The sequence below is a fragment of the Procambarus clarkii genome, chromosome 53 (assembly GCF_040958095.1).
Source record: "Procambarus clarkii isolate CNS0578487 chromosome 53, FALCON_Pclarkii_2.0, whole genome shotgun sequence".
Taxonomy (NCBI): Eukaryota; Metazoa; Arthropoda; class Malacostraca; order Decapoda; family Cambaridae; genus Procambarus; species Procambarus clarkii.
In genome coordinates, this window is record NC_091202.1 from 5,225,175 (window position 1) to 5,251,029 (window position 25,855).

At 42.6% G+C, this 25,855-nt stretch overlaps 1 protein-coding gene across 1 annotated transcript in view; it reads right to left on the reverse strand.

The window, feature by feature from the left end:
- The window catches only part of LOC123752042 (organic cation transporter-like protein), a 137,816-nt gene extending 112,479 nt beyond the window's left edge, over positions 1–25,337 (reverse strand). Inside the window, exons 1-3 of the mRNA XM_069304662.1 lie at positions 25,097–25,337; positions 21,341–21,476; positions 3,436–3,619 (exon numbers count right to left, since the gene is read on the reverse strand). Coding sequence (XP_069160763.1) covers positions 3,436–3,619; positions 21,341–21,476; positions 25,097–25,289 — 513 coding nt within the window. The 5' untranslated portion in view covers positions 25,290–25,337. The remainder of the gene's footprint in view (positions 1–3,435; positions 3,620–21,340; positions 21,477–25,096) is intronic.
- Between the last annotated feature and the right edge of the window lie 518 nt (positions 25,338–25,855).

The window sequence follows — 25,855 nt, forward strand, 5'->3', positions numbered from 1 at the left end:
CCATCTCTTTTAAGGGTCTGAGTGGGTGGTGGAGCGGGTTAAGGCGTACCTGTTATGCCAGTTGCTGGAAGGCCCTTAAAAGAGATGGTAATTTCGGAGGTGGTGATCTTTGGTGTATTTAAATACTCCGAAATTACCATCTCTTTTAAGGGTCTGAGTGGGTGGTGGAGCGGGTTAAGGCGTACCTGTTATGCCAGTTGCTGGAAGGCTTCTGTGCTGGCTAGGGTTCGAGTCTCCTGGTGGGAAAGTGTTCTAAAGTTCTATACTTCACTCTCGTGTTTAGGAGAGTTGTGCCTTAAGCATAGACACTGTGTCTTCCCATATTAACAGGGACTTGATGAAATTAACGTCTAAATGACCCCTCACTTGCTCTAGTGCTCTTGGGAGGTGGTGATCTTTGGTGTATTTAAATACTCTGAAATTACCATCTCTTTTAAGGGTCTGAGTGGGTGGTGGAGCGGGTTAAGGCGTACCTGTTATGCCAGTTGCTGGAAGGCTTCTGTGCTGGCTAGGGTTCGAGTCTCCTGGTGGGAAAGTGTTCTAAAGTTCTATACTTCACTCTCGTGTTTAGGAGAGTTGTGCCTTAAGCATAGACACTGTGTCTTCCCATATTAACAGGGACTTGATGAAATTAACGTCTAAATGACCCCTCACTTGCTCTAGTGCTCTTGGGAGGTGGTGATCTTTGGTGTATTTAAATACTCCGAAATTACCATCTCTTTTAAGGGTCTGAGTGGGTGGTGGAGCGGGTTAAGGCGTACCTGTTATGCCAGTTGCTGGAAGGCTTCTGTGCTGGCTAGGGTTCGAGTCTCCTGGTGGGAAAGTGTTCTAAAGTTCTATACTTCACTCTCGTGTTTAGGAGAGTTGTGCCTTAAGCATAGACACTGTGTCTTCCCATATTAACAGGGACTTGATGAAATTAACGTCTAAATGACCCCTCACTTGCTCTAGTGCTCTTGGGAGGTGGTGATCTTTGGTGTATTTAAATACTCCGAAATTAGCATCTCTTTTAAGGGTCTGAGTGGGTGGTGGAGCGCGTTAAGGCGTACCTGTTATGCCAGTTGCTGGAAGGCTTCTGTGCTGGCTAGGGTTCGAGTCTCCTGGTGGGAAAGTGTTCTAAAGTTCTATACTTCACTCTCGTGTTTAGGAGAGTTGTGCCTTAAGCATAGACACTGTGTCTTCCCATATTAACAGGGACTTGATGAAATTAACGTCTAAATGACCCCTCACTTGCTCTAGTGCTCTTGGGAGGTGGTGATCTTTGGTGTATTTAAATACTCCGAAATTACCATCTCTTTTAAGGGTCTGAGTGGGTGGTGGAGCGGGTTAAGGTGTACCTGTTATGCCAGTTGCTGGAAGGCTTCTGTGCTGGCTAGGGTTCGAGTCTCCTGGTGGGAAAGTGTTCTAAAGTTCTATACTTCACTCTCGTGTTTAGGAGAGTTGTGCCTTAAGCATAGACACTGCGTCTTCCCATATTAACAGGGACTTGATGAAATTAACGTCTAAATGACCCCTCACTTGCTCTAGTGCTCTTGGGAGGTGGTGATCTTTGGTGTATTTAAATACTCCGAAATTACCATCTCTTTTAAGGGTCTGAGTGGGTGGTGGAGCGGGTTAAGGCATACCTGTTATGCCAGTTGCTGGAAGGCTTCTGTGCTGGCTAGGGTTCGAGTCTCCTGGTGGGAAAGTGTTCTAAAGTTCTATACTTCACTCTCGTGTTTAGGAGAGTTGTGCCTTAAGCGTAGACACTGTGTCTTCCCATATTAACAGGGACTTGATGAAATTAACGTCTAAATGACCCCTCACTTGCTCTAGTGCTCTTGGGAGGTGGTGATCTTTGGTGTATTTAAATACTCCGAAATTACCATCTCTTTTAAGGGTCTGAGTGGGTGGTGGAGCGGGTTAAGGCGTACCTGTTATGCCAGTTGCTGGAAGGCTTCTGTGCTGGCTAGGGTTCGAGTCTCCTGGTGGGAAAGTGTTCTAAAGTTCTATACTTCACTCTCGTGTTTAGGAGAGTTGTGCCTTATATATATACATATATATATATATATATATATATATATATATATATATATATATATATATATATATATATATATATATATATATATATATATATATCTGAATACAGATAATACTTGTCTGAATACAGGGGTAACACAATTAAATTACGAATATCATAGTAGTGAAATAACAAAATTATCTAACCATAGATAAGTGGCATAAAAGCATCATTACTAACATCTTGGTGGCTATATTACAAATATTATTTTGTGGTGTCATATAGACATCACAAAGAAAACCAAAGCTTAGTATTACATAGACATTTCAGACCTAAAACTTAATTTCAACATACAAACTTTTACGTCAATGTATGGTGTTGAAATATATATACCGAGTCTTTCGCACCATTTATCGATGAATATACGTTGAAATTTGAATTTAGTTAGCCACTTTGTTCAGTACAAAACGTGTCCTGAATACTTGCTGAATGGTCAATAAACTATTAATTATTGTGGCTTTAATAACCATTAGAGGTTGATTGGCTTTAAACTAATCACCAAACCAAATTCAAAGATTAAAACTGTACCATCAAGACCTAATTTCAGTGTAACAGAAATTGTTACAGGAACAACACACAATATCACACTCATAACCAGTACATGGGTCATTACTGTATTTCATTAAAAAATATATATTTTGCAGTTTCTGATGGAAGGGACCTGATGATCACTTTATGAGTGACAATATAAGACGTGGATTTATTAAATGAGAGAAAAAATGCTACTCAAAAACAATATTGAGAGAACGTAGGAGAGAACTCACTTAAACGCAGTAGACCACAATATTTACAAATAACCCAAAGAAAACAACGCACAGGTTTCAAACAGTACATAGCAGAAATACATCACTGATCTGTTTACATCAACTACAGAAACAAAAATGTTCTTTTTTTGTGTTCAAGTATATACGGGCCGTGTATGTAAGCCTATGTTTATGCACAAAACATATTAACATAATTATTAATCATAATTATTAATTATATGATTTCATTAACACGCAACTAAAAATAATATTTAATTATGGATCATGTTGGGTCTAAGGCCTATGTCTGTCTTAAGTCTTAAGGCCCATCTCTGGCACTGTTGAGTTATTAAAGCCGTAACTACCTTTCTGAACCAAGAAGCGGGTACATTTCTTTCATATAATGTATCACCTGCTGAAGGGTTATTAAGTCCATGACAATAGTATACTTACTAATCATCAAATACTCTTTAGCCCTTAACATAGTCCAGATCTGAAGTAAATTCTGAAGTGAATGTATTCCGAAACAAAAGACATACATACCACTCTGTGTATATCTCCTATCAATCGTAATTATATATACATGCAACCTGTTTTATTCATCCCAAAACATTATAAATATAACATTACCTCTGTGACAGTGGTAGAATCATACTGGGATAAATTAAACTGGTGTGAGGTGCATGAGAGAATGTCAGCGTTGGGCAGAGCAATGGCTGACTCGTTGGCCAGGCTCTTGTCAAAGCCCAGCTCCACTGCTGCTGTATAGTTGTAGTTCCGCATGAAACATCCGTTCACTTGCCCTGTATCATTGCTGTAACGTAACACATTATTATATTACCTCCAGCAACTGCTGTAAATATCATGTTAAGTGTCTATATCAAATCTTCAATTTATTATGAACTGCATGCCACGTAATGATAATTAAACTTATAAATATATAAGTTGGTTGTATGAAGTCAAGGCCTACCTCCGAATGAATTCTAAATTTGTTACTATTACCCACTAAACAATCTGCCTGTTACTAATTATTGGGGTTAGTGAAATTTTTATTTTTTATTTTTTTTTTATTTTTACATGCAGAGCATGCAAATTAAATACAATAAAAATACAGAATACATAAAGGAAAACAATAGACCACCGGCCAGAAGGGCCGACAGCAGAGCACAACAAAACACATACACAAGAAAAACATGAAAAATACAGCATATATCAAAGCACAAAACAGAATACAATGGCAATCCAGCAATCACAGTACAAAACAACACCTCCAAAAAACAAAACATACAACAAGAGGCAACAGGTAAAGCAACAGAAAATCAATACATTAACGCCCCGTAACAAAAGGCGAGGCCAATTACAATAAAAAATCAGGCAGAAACACAAGTCACTAAACACCGGCCTGAAGGGCCAACATCAAAAACACAAGAAAACAAAAAGAAAAAGAAAACACACAGCAAGCACACAGACTACGAAAAGATCTCATACTTGTCCGGCCACTCTTCCGCCGGGAAGCGAATACAGTACGCTTCCCAAAGTAACATAATGTCCTCCGAAACATGGTCACTATTGAGCGTACGAGGATCGGGCATTAACTCTGGCACACCCACAATAAAACACTTAGCCCGACGAATCCAGATGGTAGAAGGGCACTACGGAGCAGGACGCACACGGTCAACAATTTCAAAATGCAACGGATGGTCAGCATCCATCGCCACTCCGGAGGCCAAGATGAGAGGAAGAGGCTCCTTCCCAAGAGGCCGGGCAATGGGCAGCACACTAGGAGCCTCTTCAGCTGCCTCACAGGGCTCCTTGGCAACCACTGAACGTTGCTCCTGCTGGGACCCCCCACGCTTGGCATCCTTTTTCAGCACCAGCTTGATGCCTCGGCTCGCACCAGGATCCACACCATCCACGCCCGTAGGAGCAACCACCTCCCACTGCGAAGAACCTTCTGCAGGAGAAAGAACAGGAGGTAAATTAGACGCACAATCATCGTCAACAGCCGACACATGGACATCAGCCACCACCGCGTCGTAGTCCTCCATATCAGCCCAAGCAGTAGAAGAGCGCCTAGAACGCTTGGGCACTGGCCGCACATCCTCACAGCCGGAGGCGGACCCAGAACCACGGCCCTCACGAACCGGGCGAACCAACGCCCGTCGCAGTACTTCAGCAGCCTCAACCACATGGGGAACCGGGCCGCACACAACAGGATGCTCCGCAGCACCCCCAACACCCAACACAGCCGGAACACCTGGCGAGGGTGCAGGACCAGGCACAGCAGCAGGAGTCGAGGAAGACGCAGACGCACTTGGCTGAGGGGCAACAAGCACCGGGGGCATGTCGGGTGACGCAGGAGGGGCCGCATCAGCAGCGACCGGGACCTGCTCCACTTCATCTCCGGAATTCACGCCCTGAGGGAGCGGCGGGAAATCCTCCTCCCGGAATAAGTTAACGGGTGCAGCAGGTGTCTCAGAGCACCCGGCAGCCTGATGCCCCAACTGGCCACACCGGAAACAAGTACGGGGCTGCCGGGCATAGTACACCCGAACGTAGTAGCCCAGCAGCCGGACAGAAGATGGGATATCCGACCGCAGGCGCATACCTAATGTACGGACGTTCGTCTGCTTCCCAGCATACTTCCCCGAGGACAGCTTGTTCACCCGCACACTGATGACCACACCATACCTCCCAAAGAATCGCCGGAGAAGGTTTTCAGGGAACTCCAGGGGCGCACCGTGCACACTGACATATGTCAGGGCACCACTTCGGTCCGAGATCGTAACGGAGCCGGCGCCATCCGGCAACTGCAATGAACGCCCCTCGTTCCGCCGGAGGAAGTCCCGATACTCCTCCTCCCCCACGAACTTGTACAATCACCCGGTGGGCCGTAACAAGCTCAACGCCATACACAGCTTCCACCGGGACACGAAGCATGTCACACATAACTAACTCAACGGCCGGATAACCAGCCTTACAAGTGAATTCCAGTCCCACGGAATTTACCCGCAACACAGGAGGAATAGCCAGGCCCCCCATGGCAAAACGGCCACGTCAGCACGCAGCCAGGCAGGCAACAACACTCGGGGTTAGTGAAATCGTTGGCTTTGTCTAGGAGCCTGATAGTGATTAACCCTAACACAATAGAGATGGGTGCGAACTACTGATAAATACCTTTATTTATAAAAAAATAATTGGTTAAAGGCTAATGAAAGTCGTTTGTTGAGATCAAAATACTAGATATATGGATTGTTTGAGTACCAGTAAGTATTTCTGTATTTGCCGTTTGACTACTAGAGGGTGCGGTAGTGTCGGCCTTGCTCTGCAATCTCTGCCCACCTAGTGGTGTTGACGGTTGTTAGTTGAGACGTTGCTGGGGCCTGCAGGTGTGGGGTGGGCCTGCATTATGGGGTTTCCCTTGCCCCCGGTGCGGCGGATGTCGTAGGCTGGGATTGATTTCTCTGGCCAGGTGGACTTTCTGGCTCTTGATGTGGCGCTGGTGGATGTGCTATGTGTTGCTGTGACCGAGGTGATTGGTGTCCAGCTCGTTACTGGCCACCAGGCGGTGGTGAAGTTCCATTACAATGCTGTTTTTCTGGACTTTATTCAGCGTTATGACGGGCACACTTTTCCGTTGCCTGGGATGCTGGTACTGTGCAGGTTTCGGATTTTAGTGTTCAGACCACCTAAGTGAATGTGCAGGGCACGCTCTTTCAGTTTCCGAAGGAACTGATGCGTCGATTTTTTTTGAAAGTACAGGAGGGTATTGCACCACAGGATGAAAGTGCTTTCCTCTGAACGTCTGACGGGCCTATAGAATGGAACTCGGATCCTCACTATGAAACTTGTGTCCGCTATTCCGTCCTCTGTGGTGCTGATGGGGTTCACCATCAGGTGTTTCTGCTCGGGTCAGCCTGGCACGTGTTTTAAGTGCAGCTTGTCAGGGCACTTGGCTGTGGTGTGGCGGAGAGTGTGAATCTCTTCCGGAAGGATTATTTCTCTTCTTTATTTCTGTCCGGTTAAGGGGGACATTTTGTTATGTAAGGAGCAGATTAGAAGGTTGTGGGAGGAGATGGCTGAGTGGGTTCGTGTGTAGGCTGGGGTTGCGGAACGGTTGTTTGGTGAGCGTCTTTCGCAGGTTTTACTGTGGAAGGAGAAGGTAGATCGTCCATTCTGTTTTGTTGACAGTCCTCAATCAGTCGGATGGCTTGGTGTTGTCGAACACGGATTGGGTCTTTTTGTATGTTCGTCGGGAACTTGAAGGGTTGTATGGGCCGGTCGAGGGGGGGGGGGGATGGGGAGATGGAGGATTTCTTACTTCGGCACTGTTCCCCCGGTTTGTTGTCGGTGGATTGTCTTGGTCTTGTGAGTGAGGCAGATCTTTTGGAGGTTTGGGATATTGTGCGTTCTTTTCGTCATACTAAAGTTCTCAGGTATGATGGCCTTCCGGCGGAATTTTATGTTTTTTTTTGGGGGGGGGGTGTGGGTGGAGGGGATGTAATTGGCTCATATTTTCTGGAAGTGGTCAGGTTCTGTTTGGGGTGGATGTCGTTAACTGCTTCACAGACTGATGGTATTGTGCAGTTGCTCCCAAAGCCAGGGGATTTGCGTTTCTTTTAAAATTGGCGTCCAATTACGCAGTTGAATCTTGATTATAGGATTATATCTAAGCTGTTGGCTGGGCAGTTTCGTTTGATGGTCGGGTCATTGGTTTCTGTGGAACAGTTTTGTGGGGGTCCTGGGAGGTCATTAGTGCAGTGTAGTTCCCTTTTTCGGGATGTAATCGTTTATGAGTCGAGGTCTGGTCTTCCTGCGGCTATGATCAGTCTGGATTAGTCGAAGGCATTTGATCGCGGTCCGATTGGGTTTGTGTTGCATGTCTTGCAGAGTAGAGGCTTGGGTTCCTCAAGCCTCTTGTGGGTTGGTAGGATGGAGGTTACGATTTGGGTCAGAATTTGGGCTTTTTTGGGGTCGATTGCGGTATACTATGTGTATACCGCGCGGAGGGACATTTCCGAGGGTGTTTGATCGTTGGTTTACAGGGGCGTCTGTGGGGTATGCAAATTTGTTATAGGTTGTGGGGTTTTTTGTTGTGTGTTTTCTTAGTCCTGTAGTGTGTTTTATATGTTTGCGAGTGTTCTTCTTTACTTGATTGTTGCTTATTTTAATCGTGATATGTTGTGTGTGTTGTTTGTGTGCTTTATATTTATCTTTCGTGTATCCCTGTTGTTGCGGACTGATGCGGTGTGGATTGTTTGGAAGGTTTTCTGTTTCTGTAATGTTTTGTCTGTGTTGGTTTGCGTGTCTTGGTACACTGTGATTGTGTTGGTGTGCGCTGTTGTTGTACTGGAGTTGTGCTTTGTGTTACGTGTGTTTTTCATTGTTTCCGCTATGCTACATTTTGATGCTTTGGTGCTTTGCTTTGGTTATTTATGTTTATTATTTATATATATTTTTATGTTTTTTTTTGTGTTCTTTTGGTGATGTTTGATGCCGATACCGTACCATCTCAGTGTTATGGTAGTGGTAACGGTCCCAGTGTTTTGGGCCCTGGTGTGATCGTGGCACCAAATGGGTGGTGCGTTTTCGTTTTGTGCATTTCCCTGTATTGTTTTGATGTGTTTTACCGATATGTATACTGACCGTGTGTTGTTCTGCGGGTGTTGTCTGGTCATGTTTTCTTCTGCATTTTATTGTACTATGTTTTATGTGTGTTATGTTTAATGTACAGTTAAATTGCACTGGTGTATTCCTACATGTTTCGTGTTTGAATTGTATTTTCTGTGTTATTATGTTCACTGTATCCTACTGCTCTGGTGCCTTGTTTTTTATGTTGTATTTATATGTTGTTCCCAATAAAGAAAAACAAAAATAAATAGTCCAGCCACGCCAACAAGTGTTGGACTACAGTGGCACTCTGCAGCGACTCTGAGCGCTCTTATGTGAGAGGACTTAATAGTTTTCCATTGCTGGGGACAAAAAGGCCATTAGGCTTATAGCCATCCCCAGGATGCATGCCAAAACATATGACTAACTCTCAAGAATCTATTTACTACTGAAGAAATATATTGAGTGAAAGGAAACATCTCTAAACATCTTATCTCTACATCATATACAGGAATCGGATATGGAAACGTGATGAATTATTTCGAAAGTGTTTCAGCCCGGTCCCGGTCTTATTTCATGCAGGTCGGCGTCCAATCCCCGACCGTTGAAGTGGTTGGGTACCATTCCTTTCCCCCGTCTCATCCCAAATCCTTATCCTGACCCATTCCAAGGGCTATACAGTCATAATGGCCTGGCGCTTTCCGTTGATAGTTCCCTTCCCCTTTCACTGGAATCGAACCCAGGACTATTTTGTAGTATGCCGATTCCACTGATCGCGGTGCTACAGGACATGATGGATGTGATTCCATGGGGCACTTGTGTCTTTAGAGCGGGATAAATTAAAATTTACACGCTATGTAATGTAACTCCAGGCTTTGAAAGAATGTTGTTAGTAGAGATGGGATTGGCAGGATCACTTGCCACTTGGGATGGGCCTGGACGGTAGAGCAACGGCCCTGACTCATTCCGTAGATGTTCAATTCCCGATCGCTCTGTCCCATCCTAAATTCTTATCCTGATCCCTTCCAAGTGCTAATAGTCGTAATGCTTGGCGATTCCTCCTCATAGTCTCCTTCTCTTGCCACAGCCTGTTACGTACTCCTAGCTGAATACGTATATAAATTTAAAATAACTTGTTTTGTTCCATTATATCATTGCCTGTATATGTACACACATTGTGTTTTTGGTAAATTATCGTGTGGTGTGGCAGCGTCAGTGGGGACAGGAGCGCGGTTGCTTTTCACACGTCTAATACCTGTTAGATTCGGGAAGTTAGAATTGCTGGACCTGTTCAGTTGGGAGTTCCAGATGTCACTTTTATTAAGTTTATATAATTGTTTATTTACTGTAATTAAGCAGGTGGCATTGTACTTATATATTTTGTAAGTAACTATTATATGTAATTTGCATTCATATGTGTTTTGAGAACAAGTGGTTGTTCAATTAGTTTTAAATATTAAAAAGTCTGTATTTTCCATCCCTCATCCTGGATGAGGCAGAGAAGGAGAGGATTATGGGTAGCGACAGAGCGAGAGTTCAGTAGCTGATACGGACCAGGATAGATCACATCTTTGTAGAGTTAAGTCTGTAACATTCATGTTGTGTCATATTTTTATTTTATTATATTATAAGAGAGACAATATTTTTTGTTTGTTGTATAAGTTAACTTTACCATCTGTGTTTTTATATTATACTGTTTTGAATATATATATTATAAGTTATATGTATAATTCTTCAGTCCTAAGGGAGAAATACTTTTAAGTCTTAGCCTGTTATCATTCATGGGGTTATACTGGTGACCCGCTTTAGAGAGCAGCAGTGGTATCCCTAGACGTACTAAAGCTTGGCTGCTGTAGGGTCACGAGCCGTAACGAACGATAGGTAACAAAGAGTTATGGGGGGCCGTCCGGGAGATATTGTTCTCACTTAAACTTAACTGTGCTAATCTAACCTTGCCTTCCTAGGTACCAGTGTGTCAAGTGTCTGTGTGTTTCTTAAGAACTATTCCATGTGCCAAGCAAGCCTTCCTGTGTGTCAAGTAACAACGTTTCACGATTTTGAGGTAAGTCATCCTATATATTTTGTTTGTGCAGTGAGGCCAAGCGAATTTTCAGTGTGGTGACAATTTTACAGTGAAGTGTAGTGCAGTGCCATTGTTTTAATTATTGTTGTGAATCAAGTGCCAAGTGTTAGTAACGATGGAGGAGAAAGTTGCATCGTTGGTGGCTCACCCAAACTTTGAAGGGATTCAGAGCCTTAAAAAGACTGAGTTAATACAAATGGCAAATCATTTGGATTTGACCGCCAACAATAGAATGGTTAAAGCCCAAATTGTGAAAGTCATTGTGACGCATTTTGTTGAGAATGGAGAGTTAGAAGAAGAAATTCTAGAGGAGTTAAGAGAGGAGTCGAGTGATCAGATGACGTTAAAGCGTCTTGAGTTAGAAGCTCGTCAATTAGAGCTTGAAGCTCAAAAGGAACAGAAACTATTAGAGATTGAAGCTCAAAAGCAAAAGCAAATATTAGAGGCTGAAGCTCAGCAGAGGGAGCTTGAGACTAGGCGTTTAGAGGTTATGGCACAGTTGCAATTAGAAGCCACAAAGAAGCAACAATTAGAGATTCAACAACAAATGGCTGACACTAATTTCAGGCTTGAAACACAGCGTATGGCAGCTGGGCATGGAAATAGTAGTAATGTTTCAACAAATAGTGATAATAATCCCATCAGGATGAATAAGTATATAGAATTACCCAAGTTCAATGAGGAGGATCCTGAGGTTTTCTTTGCCCATTTTTATAAAATTGCCATCAGTATGAACTGGCCAAGGGATCAGTGGGTAGCCATTATGCAGTCTCAATTTAAGGGGCGTAGTCAGGAGGTTTTTACATCCCTACCTGACGCTCATAGCTTTGATTATGAATTTGTAAAGAAAAGCATCTTAAATGCGTATCAATTAAATCCAGAGGCACACAGGCAGAAGTTTAGGAACCTAAGGAGGGTAAGTGATCAGACAATAGCAGATTTTACTCGTCAGAAGACGAATTTTTGCAACAGATGGTTAAAGTCACTTTCAGTCACTGAGTTTGAGGCTCTAAAGAATCTTCTTATCATGGAAGAAGTATTGTCATGTCTCCCAGACAAGTTGTCTACTTTTATGGCAGAACAAAAGAATGTAACAGACATTTATGAGCTGTCAAAGCTCGCGGATGAGCACGAGTTGTTGACTAAGGCCCAGTTTACGGCCACTTCACCTAAGTCTAGTCGTAAAGTAAATTATAATGCTCACCGAACTCCTTATCAGAATCCATCCAGTCCTAGTGCTCCAGTTACTCCCATGAGCTCTTCTCTTACAAAACCTAATCCTGCTACTTCATTGTCAGGAATGTCAAATAATAATGTTATTTCTAAACCTACAGTTGGTTCTACCAGTGTGTCCACTGTAAGGTCTTGTTCCCATTGTAAGAGAAAAGGCCATGGAATTAATTCCTGTTTTATATTGCACCCTGAGTTACGACCAACTGGTCTCATTTATTGCAGAGGTGTGCAAAATAAACTTACTAATAAACATGTAACTGTAAACCCCAATTGGGTGAAACAGTATTCACCATATATGTCTTCAGGTGAAGTTTTGTGTATTAATGGGAAGTGGAAGCCAGTGGTTATTCTTCGTGATACAGGTGCTTCCCAAACCATAATTTCATCCAGTATTCTTTCTGATGTTGAAAAGAGAGAGACAGGAAAGTTTGTTGTTCTTCAGAGTGTTGCAGGATGTAAAACTGTACCTCTAATAGACATTAATTTCAGATCCACCATTACACCAAGTTTATGCACTGTGGGTGTTAGTACACAGTTGCCCATCCCAGGTGTGGATGTTATATTGGGTAATGATGTGGCCATAAATCATGTTGTGGGTGAGATTGATCCCCGTTTGTGTCAACAGCCAGTTGCAGACCATGTTTATTCTGCCTGTGCTGAAATTAGTTCTATGAATGAACCTGTTGTAGAAGATGGTTTTGTCCATTCTACCTGTGCTGATGTCAGTACTAATATAAATCCAGTTGTCAGTTCTGATGTTGTTACTCAAGCATTTGTTCCAGTAACCAGTACCCCTTCAGTGGAGAAGTGGGATGTGGTTGTTCCAGATTCCTGTGTGGCCGATTTAGTTGTTGAGAGTAAGCCTGATACTATGACTCTGCTTTATTCCAATAAATTGGGAGAGGATGTCCATGTACCATTGTCTTGCCCGCTCACTACGAACGTTGTGCCAGGAGTTGAGAGAAACTTAAAAGCCACGACTCTATTGTATTCCAGCCAAGTGAATGGTTTAGGACAAGATGTCGGGTTGGCAGAAGTATTCCCGCTCACTCCAAGTTTAGAATCAGTTGTCGCGAGTAAGTCTGTTGTAGAGGCCCCGCCTCACCCTAGTCAAGGTGATATAATAGGGAAGGAGGTCAAACTACCTGTTACTTGCCCGCTCGTTTCAGATTCACTTAATTTATGTGCATTGAGTAGAACTGACCCTAAGATTTCAGAGAGAAGCAAGGAGACAGTCTGTACTGTAAATCCAGTTTTGGAGAGCGTGGGAAAGCAGCCAGAGGATCAGCTTCTGTTGAGTAGATGGAGACCCATTGAGCCTCCCTCTTCAGTTGTCTGTGAGGATGTGACCCACATTGGTAGTGATATTATTGATTGTGAGCAGACAGTACTCCAAGCAGCTCCAGAAGTCATGGGAGGAAATTTTGGTAAAATCATTGAGAGTGGTAAAGTAGCATTTGGATCTAAGTTGCGGAGTTGTGATTCTTATTCTATGTGGAGTAAGTATTTCTCGTTGGGTACATTGAGTCAGAGTGTGTGTAGGATGTTGAAATCTACTTTTATTCTGCAGGAGCCATTTTCTTGTGAAGTAATGGACTGTGGGACATCTTTGTCAAGCCTTGTGGATGGAGCAGAGAGAGTTTACTCAAGTAGGTTGTGCAACCAATAGTTCTGAGGAAGTGGTGAGTTATGCTAGAACAGTGTCTCTATATTCAGATCCAGTTAAATTTGATGCACGAGTGATAAAAGTGTATGTTCCACTCAAGTGTGGTGTTGACTTTCAGAGTCATATTGGAGTTGACTTTCAGAGTCATATTGTGGGTGAAGGATTAAATCATACTGGGGAGCAGATGTTTGAGGCTCCAGGTGTGTATTTCAAGTTGGGGGATAAGGTTATCCTACCTAGTGTTAATCATTGTGAAGGGTTTCAGATTGTCCTTGGGCGTTTCTCAGGTAATCTGCTGTGCATCTTCAAGATGTTAAGACCCTTAAGCCTTTCGGTTGATTGGTTGTCATCAGACGTAAATCACTTGGGAAGTGATGGTGAGGGTTGTAAAGTTTTCGGCATGTTTTATTTAGTCTTTTGGCAGACTAGCCGGTTGATGCAAGAGTGTGTTGTGTTCAAGTTCACCATCAGGGGGTGTGAACTTGTCTTGAGAGTTATGATTGAGATATGGTGCCTAGGCATATGCCTGTTTTCTTTCACTGATCGTTATGACAGAGTTATGAGGCAATTGATTTCTGTGTTCCTTATGGATCATCTGAGTCAGTTCGATCAGGTAGTCTTTGCACTTATCTTGGGTTGTATTTCTTGGTTTGAAGGTCAAAGGTTTGCTAAGTCGGTGTCTTGTGTTTCGGAAGGTTCTATAAATGGGAAAGTCTTATGCATAATTGTGAGGTTTAATGCTAATTTCTCTAATTTTAGTATACATTGGGCGAGAGCATGTGTTCCACAGAGGATCAAGAGTGATGAAGAGCAGATGTCTGTGTCAGAGCATACCCAGGAGAAGTCCCAAATCTACTCAACATCCAGTCAGCTTCAATTAAGCAGTTCAGTTCCAGAAAAAGGGAGAAATGGAAAATGGAGTCTGTCTTGGAAAACTTCACCATGTGGAAAAGGGATCACATGGAAATACGGAACTGATCTTAGAGAAATAGTAGAAACAAATGAAAAGCTAAATTGCCATGATAACTGTGTGAAAGCAGCTACCTTTATTGACAATTCTATTCATGCTACTAATGATACTGTTGTAGATAGGAGTGTGAAATATGGTCTGCAACAAAGTGAAATAAATGAGATAGTACCTTGGAGAGATAAATTTGTATACTCCAGTGACACATATGTAGAACATAGTCATAAGACTGAAATTTCTGAGTTTCCTGTAAGACTATATTTGGAGTGTTTTCATTTTTGTCCAGAAGTGTGTTCTTATTACTTTTACATGTTTGGTGTAATTAATACCATAAATCTCAAGTGTCATACGTTTTACTTTGAAAAAATGCCATTGATCTTCAATGTATTGCATTTTTTTTCTTGGAGGTGGAAGTGTTACGTACTCCTAGCTGAATATGTATATAAATTTAAAATAACTTGTTTTGTTCCATTATATCATTGCCTGTATATGTACACACATTGTGTTTTTGATAAATTATCGTGTGGTGTGGCAGCGTCAGTGGGGACAGGAGCGCGGTTGCTTTTCACACTTCTAATACCTGTTAGATTCGGGAAGTTAGAATTGCTGGACCTGTTCAGTTGGGAGTTCCAGATGTCACTTTTATTAAGTTTATATAATTGTTTATTTACTGTAATTAAGCAGGTGGCATTGTACTTATATATTTTGTAAGTAACTATTATATGTAATTTGCATTCATATGTGTTTTGAGAACAAGTGGTTGTTCAATTAGTTTTAAATATTAAAAAGTCTGTATTTTCCATCCCTCATCCTGGATGAGGCAGAGAAGGAGAGGATTATGGGTAGCGACAGAGCGAGAGTTCAGTAGCTGATACGGACCAGGATAGATCACATCTTTGTAGAGTTAAGTCTGTAACATTCATGTTGTGCCATATTTTTATTTTATTATATTATAAGAGACAATATTTTTTGTTTGTTGTATAATTTAACTTTACCATCTGTGTTTTTATATTATACTGTTTTGAATATATATATTATAAGTTATATGTATAATTCTTCAGTCCTAAGGGAGAAATACTTTTAAGTCTTAGCCTGTTATCATTCATGGGGTTATACTGGTGACCCGCTTTAGAGAGCAGCAGTGGTATCCCTAGACGTACTAAAGCTTGGCTGCTGTAGGGTCACGAGCCGTAACGAACGATAGGTAACACAGCCGACATCACGAACATAAGTACTAAAAATTATGAAGCTCTGATTCTCAATGATAGCATTAATCATTTTAGCTTCCTGTCTTATTTTTTGAGATTTAACCAGAGACGAAAAATTATTTATATGCCTAAACATGAACTGAAAATACATACGAAATTTCGTTATGATAAAGTAGTAACATGGAAACAATAATTTTAGCACTTTGGTGTATTACTATCAAGAACTGCGTGTAAATACAGGACCACCCTGGCAGACACCGACATTGTCCTCAGTGCCAAATAAACTACCATCCAATGCTATGAAGCTGCTGGCATCCGCAGGGAAAAAGATAAACCCAATATGTAAAAAAAAAAGTCAACTGCTTCAACTTTTTTAAATTTCAAATCTAGGATCCCTGGCTTATATTTGAAATTCCTGGCCTATTGTGAGAAAGTGACTTTTTTTTTTCTTCAGGATCTGGGTTCCAGTGTCTTCGAGACCCTACAGCGACCACCTTCCTTTTCACCACACTGGAAATCTCCATATTTTCTCAGTCCATCACTCTGATAGACTGAGAAAAGATAAATTAATTCAGAGAGAACTCTATAACAAATGCTCAAGAAATGAATAAATTATTAAAAATTATAATTTTATACATTTATTTTGTTTATTGTTTAACTCTACTCAGGAAAATATACATCCCTGATTTTACATGTACTTTATTTCAAATTGTTTCAGATAGTTACATATTTTTGTAATCATTCAATCCGTCCTCAGACCAAGTCCATTCCATCCAGCGGTCGACCCCAAAGATGCATTCATAAATTTTAATACTGTTCATTCAAAACAGGAATTTTCTCAATTATTAATTAATATTATTTTATAGGAATTTTATATTAGCATATTGTGCATATATAGGCATAGGTTAGGTTAGGTTAGGTGTTTAGGTTCTGTTGGCGATTAGTTGTTTTTGTAGTACGTGGGTGAAGCATGGCTGCAACCCGTCCTCGACTCATGTCCATTACATTCAGCGGTCAACCCCACAGACGCATTCATAAATTTTAACATGCTTAACCTGGTTGATGGGGTTCTGGGAGTTCTTCTACTCCCCAAGCCCGGCCCGAGGCCAGGCTTGACTTGTGAGAGTTTGGTCCACCAGGCTGTTGCTTGGAGCGGCCCGCAGGCCCACATACCCACCACAGCCCGGTTGGTCCGGCACTCCTTGGAGGAATAAATCTAGTTTCCTCTTGAAAATGTCCACGGTTGTTCCGGCAATATTTCTTATGCTTGCTGGGAGGACGTTGAACAACCGCGGACCTCTGATGTTTATACAGTGTTCTCTGATTGTGCCTATGGCACCTCTTCTCTTCACTGGTTCTATTCTACATTTTCTTCCATATCGTTTACTCCAGTACGTTGTTATTTTTCTGTGTAGATTTAGTACTTGGCCCTCCAGTATCTTCCAGGTGTATATTATTTGATATCTCTCTCGTCTTCTTTCTAGTGAGTACATTTGGAGGGCTTTGAGACGATCCCAATAATTTAGGTGCTTTATTGCGTCTATGCGTGCCGTATATGTTCTCTGTATTCCCTCTATTTCAGCAATCTCTCCTGCTCTGAAGGGGGAAGTGAGTACTGAACAGTACTCAAGACGGGACAACACAAGTGACTTGAAGAGTACAACCATTGTGATGGGATCCCTGGATTTGAAAGTTCTCGTAATCCATCCTATCATTTTTCTGGCTGTCGCAATATTTGCTTGGTTATGCTCCTTAAACGTTAGGTCGTCAGACATTATTATTTCCAAATCCTTTACATGCTGTTTTCCTACTATGGGTACATTTGATTGTGTTTTGTACTCTGTATTTTGTTTAAGGTCCTCATTTTTACCGTACCTGAGTACCTGGAATTTATCACTGTTAAACATCATGTTATTTTCTGATGCCCAGTCGAAAACTTTATTAATATCAGCTTGAAGTTTTTCAATGTCCTCAGCCGAGGTAATTTTCATACTGATTTTTGTGTCATCTGCAAAGGATGATACGAAGCTGTGACTTGTATTTTTGTCTATATCTGATATGAGAATAAGGAAAAGCAGCGGTGCAAGGACTGTACCCTGAGGTACAGAGCTTTTCACTGCACTTGGACTAGATTTTATATGGTTGACAGTTACTCGCTGTGTCCTGTTTGACAGAAAACTGAGTATCCAGCGTCCTACTTTACCGGTTATTCCCATTGACTTCATTTTGTGTGCTATCACGCCATGGTCACATTTATCGAAAGCCTTTGCGAAGTCCGTGTATATCACATCAGCATTCTGTTTCTCTTCTAATGCCTCAGTGACTTTGTCGTAGTGCTCAAGTAGCTGTGAGAGGCACGACCTTCCCGCTCGAAATCCATGTTGGCCTGGGTTGTGAAGGTCATTGGTCTCCATGAAATTGGTGACCTGACTCCTAATCACTCTCTCAAATATTTTTATGATGTGCGATGTTAGTGCAACTGGTCTATAATTTTTTGCCAATGCTTTGCTCCCTCCCTTGTGTAGAGGGGCTATGTCTGCTACTTTAAGTGCATCTGGTATCTCCCCCGTGTCCAAGCTCTTCCTCTACACTATACTGAGTGCCTGTGCTACCGGCACTTTGCATTTCTTTATAAATATTGAATTCCATGAGTCTGGACCTGGGGCCGAGTGCATGGGCATGTTTTCAATTTTTTTTTTTCAAAATTTAGTGCGCTCGTGTTTATATCAGTTATATTTACAGGGGTTTGAATATCCCGCATAAAGAAATTGTCTGGATATTCCACCTTCATGTTGTTTATTGGAGTGCTAAACATGTCCTCATACTGCTTTTTTAGGATTTCACTAATTTCTTTGTCATCCTCCGTGTATGAACCTTCACTTGTACGAATAGGTCCAATACTGGCAGTGGTTTTTGCTTTTGATTACGCATATGAGAAGAAATATTTTGGATTTTTCTTTATTTCCTGAATGGCTTTCTGTTCTAACTGTCTTTCTTCAGTTTCATATGAGTGTTTCAATTTCCGCTCGATTTCTTCAATCTCCCTATTTAAATTATTCCTTCTTTGACGGGAAATTCGTGTCTGCATAAGCAGTTCCGTTATTTTTTTCCTGCGTTTATAGTGTCGTCTGCGGTCTCTTTCTACGTTAGATCTCTTTCTGGCTTTCCTCAAAGGAACATGTTTCAGACAGACTTGATACGCTTCTGAAGTCAGTTTTTCTATTCCTTCTGTAGGACTTGTATTACTTAGAACAGTTCCCCATGGAATGTTTGTAAGTTCCCTGTTTATTATCTCCCAGTCTATCCTTTTATTATTAAAATTAAATTTACTGAATAGCCCCTCTCGCTTTATCAACGTTTTAGGTCTATTCTGAGTATTGATGGTCGTTTGCACTTCAATGAGCTTGTGATCTGAATATGTGGTATCTGATATCGTAATGTCTCTGATAATGTCTTCATTGTTCGTAAAGACCAGATCTAGAATATTTTCATTTCTCGTTGGCTCCGATATCTGCTGATTGAGTGAAAATTTGTCACAGAATCTAAGTAGTTCTCTAATCTGTGGTTGGTTAGGTCCTGATAGATTTCCTGGTATAATATTATTGTTTGCTATTTTCCACCTGAGACTAGGCAAGTTGAAGTCACCTAGGAAGATAATATCAGGTATCGGGTTCTCCAAATTATCAAGGCTATTCTCTATTTTGCTTATCTGTTCTGTGAATTCCTCAGCCGTTGCATCTGGCGGTTTGTATATTAGTATAATCACTAAATTTATTTTCTCTATTTTTAATCCCAGTACCTCTACCACCTCATTTGTAACGTTTAGGAGCTCCGAGCATACAAGGTCTTCCCTAATATACAGGCCCACTCCATGTGACCTAATTTTCCTATCACACCTGTATAGGTTATATCCTGGAATCCAGATCTCACTGTCCAACAATTCCCCTGCATGGGTTTCTGTGAAAGCTCCAAATACTGCATTTGACTCCGTGAGGAGGCCATTTATGAACTGTACTTTGTTGTTTGTTCTTGTTTTCAGTCCTTGTATGTTGGCAAAGATGAATGAGGTTACTCTATTAGTAATAGTTTGAATGGGAGACTTTTCGGCAAGTCCATTATTCGTGGACATAATGAGTTTGTTCTGACCAGTACTGATTGTTGTAGGGCAGTTTTCTGTCGTAGTTGTAGTTCCCTTTCGGTGGGTAATTGTATCTGTAATTCTGGAATTCAAGTGGATCTGGCATCCAGTTCCATACACTCTCCATGCTGCTCCTTTTGAATTCTCTGCCGGTCTGGTATAAAAAATTTATAGTTTCCTCCAAATGCATTATCCTGCTTGCCACTCTTTATGTAGCGTTCCGTGCCTTTCACGTGAAAGTGTGGGCAGCTGAGGTCATAGCATTTTCTGTCCTCCAGTGAGGTTTGGCACATGTCAGGATGGAAAAACCTACATATTGATCCAAATCGACACTCACCTTTCCTAAGCATATTTAAACATTTTTTTGGGATGTTGGTAACTGCATTCTAATCCTTTCTTATTACCAGCATATCTATGTCTGCATATGCCCTTTGCATAAAATTTGCATAAGTCTGTCCTGTTCTGAATTGCTCTATCGGGAACCGTCGTAGTGTCTGTACCTATCGAGCTGTCAGTGCTGTCTGGTACACTTTCTAGTTTACTGTCATCTACATCCTGGCCTACTGAGTCAGAGTTTACAACTTCCTGAGTTTCAGCCTCAGTTTCATCCCTGACTATATCCTCCGCCCCTTGTATATTAGAATTGTTGTTCCTTTCCCACTCCTTCTGGATGGCTGGTAGGCTTCCAATGAATGATGTTTTCCGATCATGCGTCATGTTATCTAGAAGGTTTTTTAGGATATTCCAAGCTGGCAGGTCATTTTTACATACCCAGAGCAAGTGGCCAACTCTCAGTGCCGTAGTGTTACTCACTCCTGTACAAGCCGAATGGAATCTAGTCTTACAGATATAACATTCAATTCCCGTTACCTTCGTCTTTAAGAAGTTGTTACAGTGGCCACAAATTTGTTTATTTACTCCCATATTGCCTTGTTTTGTTGTATATATCTATATATTTATAATATAATGCTGTTCATTCAAAACGGGAATTTTCTTAAGTATAAATTAATATTATAATATATTAGCATATTGTGTATATATAGGCATAGGATAGGTTAGGTTAGGTGTTTAGGTTCTGTTGGCGATTATTTGTATTTGTAGTACGTGGGTGAAGCATTTATAGCGTTGTGATTCGAGCAAAATTCGTCAGTGAAGCACTTGTTCCGGATATGTTCGAACTTCAGCAGTTGTGAATCGGGTGTAAATCGCTTTTCATTCATAAACAGGGGGTTTGGTGGGTGCATGGAATCACTTTTGGATCTTTGTTTGGAGGACGGGCTGCATTTATAACGTTATGGTTCGAACAAAATTCGTCAGTGAAGCACTTGTTCCGGAAATGTTCGAACGTCATCAGTAGTGAGTCGTGTGTAAAGCGTTTTTTCATTCATAAACAGGGGGTTTGTCGTTTGGTGGGTGCATGGAATCCCTTTTGGGTCTTTGGAGGACGGGCTGGTATTTGTAGTACGTGGGTGAAGCGTTTACAGCGTTGTGGTTTGAACAAAAGTCGTCAGTGAATCACTTGTTCCGGAAGTGTTTGGACGTCATCAGTTGAGTCGTGTGTAAACGTTTTTTCATTCATTTTTCATTCATAAATCATTAATCTTCACAATTGCGATGATTGAATACTCACTTCTTAGGTATGGCGAGGGCGAGTATCTGCTGGGTAGTCCAGTTGGCCGCCACCAGAGGCGCCACATGACACCAGTAGTCAGGAGTTATGCCCAGAAACTGGTATGTCATAGCACTCCAAGGAGTAACAAATCCAGCTGAGGGGGAAAATCGGAGATCAAAATTATGATTTGGAGAAATTAATTTGAGAGTTTTTTCGTCTGTCTGTCAAGACATTGACATCTTACATCGGTGAATATTAATGAGCTGACATGCGCACCATTAACCTCATAACTGGGAGGACACGCGTGTCGACGTGTACGTGAGTATGTCTGTACGTGTAAATGCCTAAGTGTAATTACAGGATGAGAGCTACGCTCGTGGTGTCCCGTCTTACCAGTACTCTTTGTATAACTCTTTAAAACTACTGACGTTTTTGGCCTTAACCACCTTCTCACTTAATTTATACCAACCGTCTACCACTTTGTTTGCAAAAGAAAACATTATAATATTTTTTTATCACCTTTGTTTCCAAACCTTGAATTTGCGATCTCTTGTTCTTGAAGTTGCTGGTTTTTGGAATTATTCTTTGTCAATTTGGTCGATTCCTGTTGTTATTTTCTAAATGATGATCATATCACTTGTTTTCTTCTATCTTCTAGCCTTAGTTAATTTAACGCCTCTAACCTGTCTTTGTAACTCTTCTTTTTCAGCTCCAAAAGTAATTTTGTAGCATGCATTTACACCTTGTCCAGTTTATTCTTGTGCTTGTTGAGATATAGGCACTATACAACTGCTACATATTCCAAATTTGGTCTCACAAAAGTCATCAACAGTTAGCAGGCGATGAGTCACAATAACGTGGCTGAAGTATGTTGACCAGACCACACACTAGAAAGTGAAGGGATGACGACGTTTCGGTCCGTCCTGGACCATTCTCAAGTAGGGACCATTCTTCTCAAGGGGGGGGGGGGGTAAGAGTAGAGGAGATGAAGGGAAAAGGGTGGGGGGGAGGAGGGAAGAGTAGAGGAGATGAAGGGCTGAAGGGGGAAGAGTAGAGGAGATGAAGGGCCGGGAGGAGGAAGAGTAGAGGGGATGAAGAACCGAGGGGGGAAAAGTAGAACAGATGAAGGGCCAAGGGGGGGGGGAGAGAAGTGGAGATGAGGGGCCGAGGAGGGAAGAGTAGAAGAGAAGAAGGGCCGAGGGGGGAAGGGTAGTAGAGATGAGGGACCGGGAGGGGAAGATTAGAGGAGATGAGGGGCCGAGGGGAGGGGGGATAAAGTAGAGGAGATGAAGGGCCGAGGGAGGGAGGAAGAGAAGAGAAGAGAAAAGGCTAAGAGGGGGAAGAGAAAAGAAGATGGGGGAAGAGTAGAGAAGAGGAAGAGCCGAGGAAGGATGAGTAAAAGAGATGAAGGGCCGAAGAAAGGAAGAGTAAAGGAGAAGAAGGGCCAAGGGGAGGGGGGAGAGTAGAGGAGATGAGAGACCGACGGAGGGAAGAGAAAAGAAGATGGGGGGAAGAGGCCGAAGGGGGGGAAGGGGAGGAAGAGTAGAGGAGATGAGGAGCAGATGGGGAATGAGTAGAGGAGATGAAGGGCCGAGAGAGCAAGAGTAGGAGAGATGAAGGGCCGAGGGGGGGGGGGAGAGGAGATGAGGGGATGAGCATAAGGGGGAAGAGTAGAGGAGATGAAGGGCAGAGGCGTGTTAAAAGTAGAGGAGATGAAGGGCCGAGGGGGGGGGGGGAAGAGTAGAGGTGATGAGGGGCCGAGAGGGGGGGGGGAAGAGTAGAGGAAATGAGGGGCCGAGGGGGGGGAGGAAGAGGTCAGGTGGGCCAGGGAAGTGGGGGAAGATGTGAAGAGAGCCTGAGAAGAGGGGAAGATTAGAGGAGACGAAGAGCGAGGGAAGGAAGAGGTCTGGAGGGGCAGAGGGGGGGGGGGGTTAAGGACAGGAGAAGGAGATACAGGAAGAGAGGGCAGACAGTTGGGGGGGGGAAGGAGGAAGTTGGGGTAGAGATCTTCGAGGAAGAGAGGAGTGAGGGAGAGAAACCCGGGCATCGCCGGGTACCCCATCTACTAGTTGATAAAAGTATCATAATATTCTGATGACAGAATAACATAAACTTGGCATGAAGACTTAAGATACTCATCTTACAAAATATAATGCATATGTTACAAATATATATTATACAAACTGCTATACTGACGGTAGCTATGCAGGAAGGTTACTGTAATATATGGTAGCTATACTGAGGGTAGCTATGCAGGAAGGTTACTGTAATATATGGTAGCTATACTGACGGTAGCTATGCAGCAAGGTTACTGTAATATATGGTAGCTATACTGACGGTAGCTATGCAGCAAGGTTACTGTAATATATGGTAGCTATACTGAGGGTAGCTATGCAGCAAGGTTACTGTAATATATGGTAGCTATACTGACGGTAGCTATGCAGCAAGGTTACTGTAATATATGGTAGCTATACTGACGGTAGCTATGCAGGAAGGTTACTGTAATATATGGTAGCTATACTGACGGTAGCTATGCAGCAAGGTTACTGTAATATATGGTAGTTATACTGAGGGTAGCTATGCAGCAAGGTTACTGTAATATATGGTAGCTATACTGAGGGTAGCTATGCAGCAAGGTTACTGTAATATATGGTAGCTATACGCTATTGTACCTGTATTGTAAATTACCTGAAAAATATGGTATACTAAGGCAGGTATACTGCATGATTGGTGTAGAGCAAGACACGTAATCTATATGCAATATAAGACAGGGGAAAACTCACAACAATTGTTCAATAAGACAAGTGCACAGTACAGAAGTGTTACATTGAGTTAAGTACACAGTACAGAAGTGTTACATTGAGTTAAGTGCACAGTACAGAAGGGTTACATTGAGTCAAGTGCACAGCACAGAAGGGTTACATTGAGTCAAGTGCACAGTACAGAAGGGTTACATTGAGTCAAGTGCACAGTACAGAAGGGTTACATTGAGTCAAGTGCACAGAACAGAAGTGTTACATTGAGTCAAGTGTACAGTACAGAAGTGTTACATTGGGTCAAGTGCACAGTACAGAAGTGTTACATTGAGTCAAGTGTACAGTACAGAAGTGTTACATTGAGTCAAGTGTACAGTACAGAAGTGTTACATTGAGTCAAGTGTACAGTACAGAAGGGTTACATTGAGTCAAGTGCACAGTACAGAAGTGTTACATTGAGTCAAGTGTACAGTACAGAAGTGTTACATTGGGTCAAGTGCACAGTACAGAAGGGTTACATTGAGTCAAGTGCACAGTACAGAAGTGTTACATTGAGTCAAGTGCACAGTACAGAAGGGTTACATTGAGTCAAGTGCACAGTACAGAAGGGTTACATTGAGTCAAGTGCACAGTACAGAAGGGTTACATTGAGTCAAGGGCACAGTACAGAAGGGTTACATTGAGTCAAGGGCACAGTACAGAAGGGTTACATTGAGTCAAGGGCACAGTACAGAAGGGTTACATTGAGTCAAGTGCACAGTACAGAAGGGTTACATTGAGTCAAGGGCACAGTACAGAAGGGTTACATTGAGTCAAGTGCACAGTACAGAAGGGTTACATTGAGTCAAGGGCACAGTACAGAAGGGTTACATTGAGTCAAGTGCACAGTACAGAAGGGTTACATTGAGTCAAGTGCACAGTACAGAAGGGTTACATTGAGTCTGGCCTAAAGCAAGATGAGCATACAGTTAGGTGGATATACGTATTAACAAATTCACTAGGAGTCTGATATACTAACACAAAGCACACAAGGTGAAGAGGGTCAAGTTCCAGCGGCCACCCGATCCCACCAGCACCATCAGCTCCTCGAAGGTGGTCACTCTTGAGACATTGTCCTCGGTGTTGGTTTCTCCTGACACGTTGTTTCTCCTACTTGAGTCCTCGTCCATGATGTCATTCGCGGAGTCTCTCTCACTTACATCACCCTCCATCGTCTTTTGTCTCAAGTCTTTCCTCACGTTTTAGCTTCGCAAGCTTGACTGTAAACATTTTTAAATACAGTATATAAATATTTATACTCTCTCTCTCTCTCTCTCTCTCTCTCTCTCTCTCTCTCTCTCTCTCATCCCCCACTCCACCATCCCCATGTTCTCCAAACCATTCCCCCTTCCCAAGTCTCCTTGAACTCCCCACCATCCCAACTCCACCATCCCCTCGTCCTCCCCACCATTCCCCACTCCACCGTCCCCTCGTCCTCCCCACACATCCCCCCTCCCCCCCCATCTCCCCTCGTCCACACAACAATTCCCCTCTCCACCGCCCCCCCCCCCTTCCTGTCTCCTAACCACTCCCCACTCCCCTATCCCCTCCCCCACCATTCCCTCCTCCCCTCCCTCGGCCCCTTGTCCTCCCTACCATCTCCCACTCTACCGTCCCCTCGCCCTCCCCTCCATTCCCAACTTCCTCGTCCCCTCGTCTACCTTACCATTACCCCCTTCCCTGTCCCCTCTTCCTCACCATCATCCTCCACTCCCCTGTCCCCTTGTCCTCCTCACCA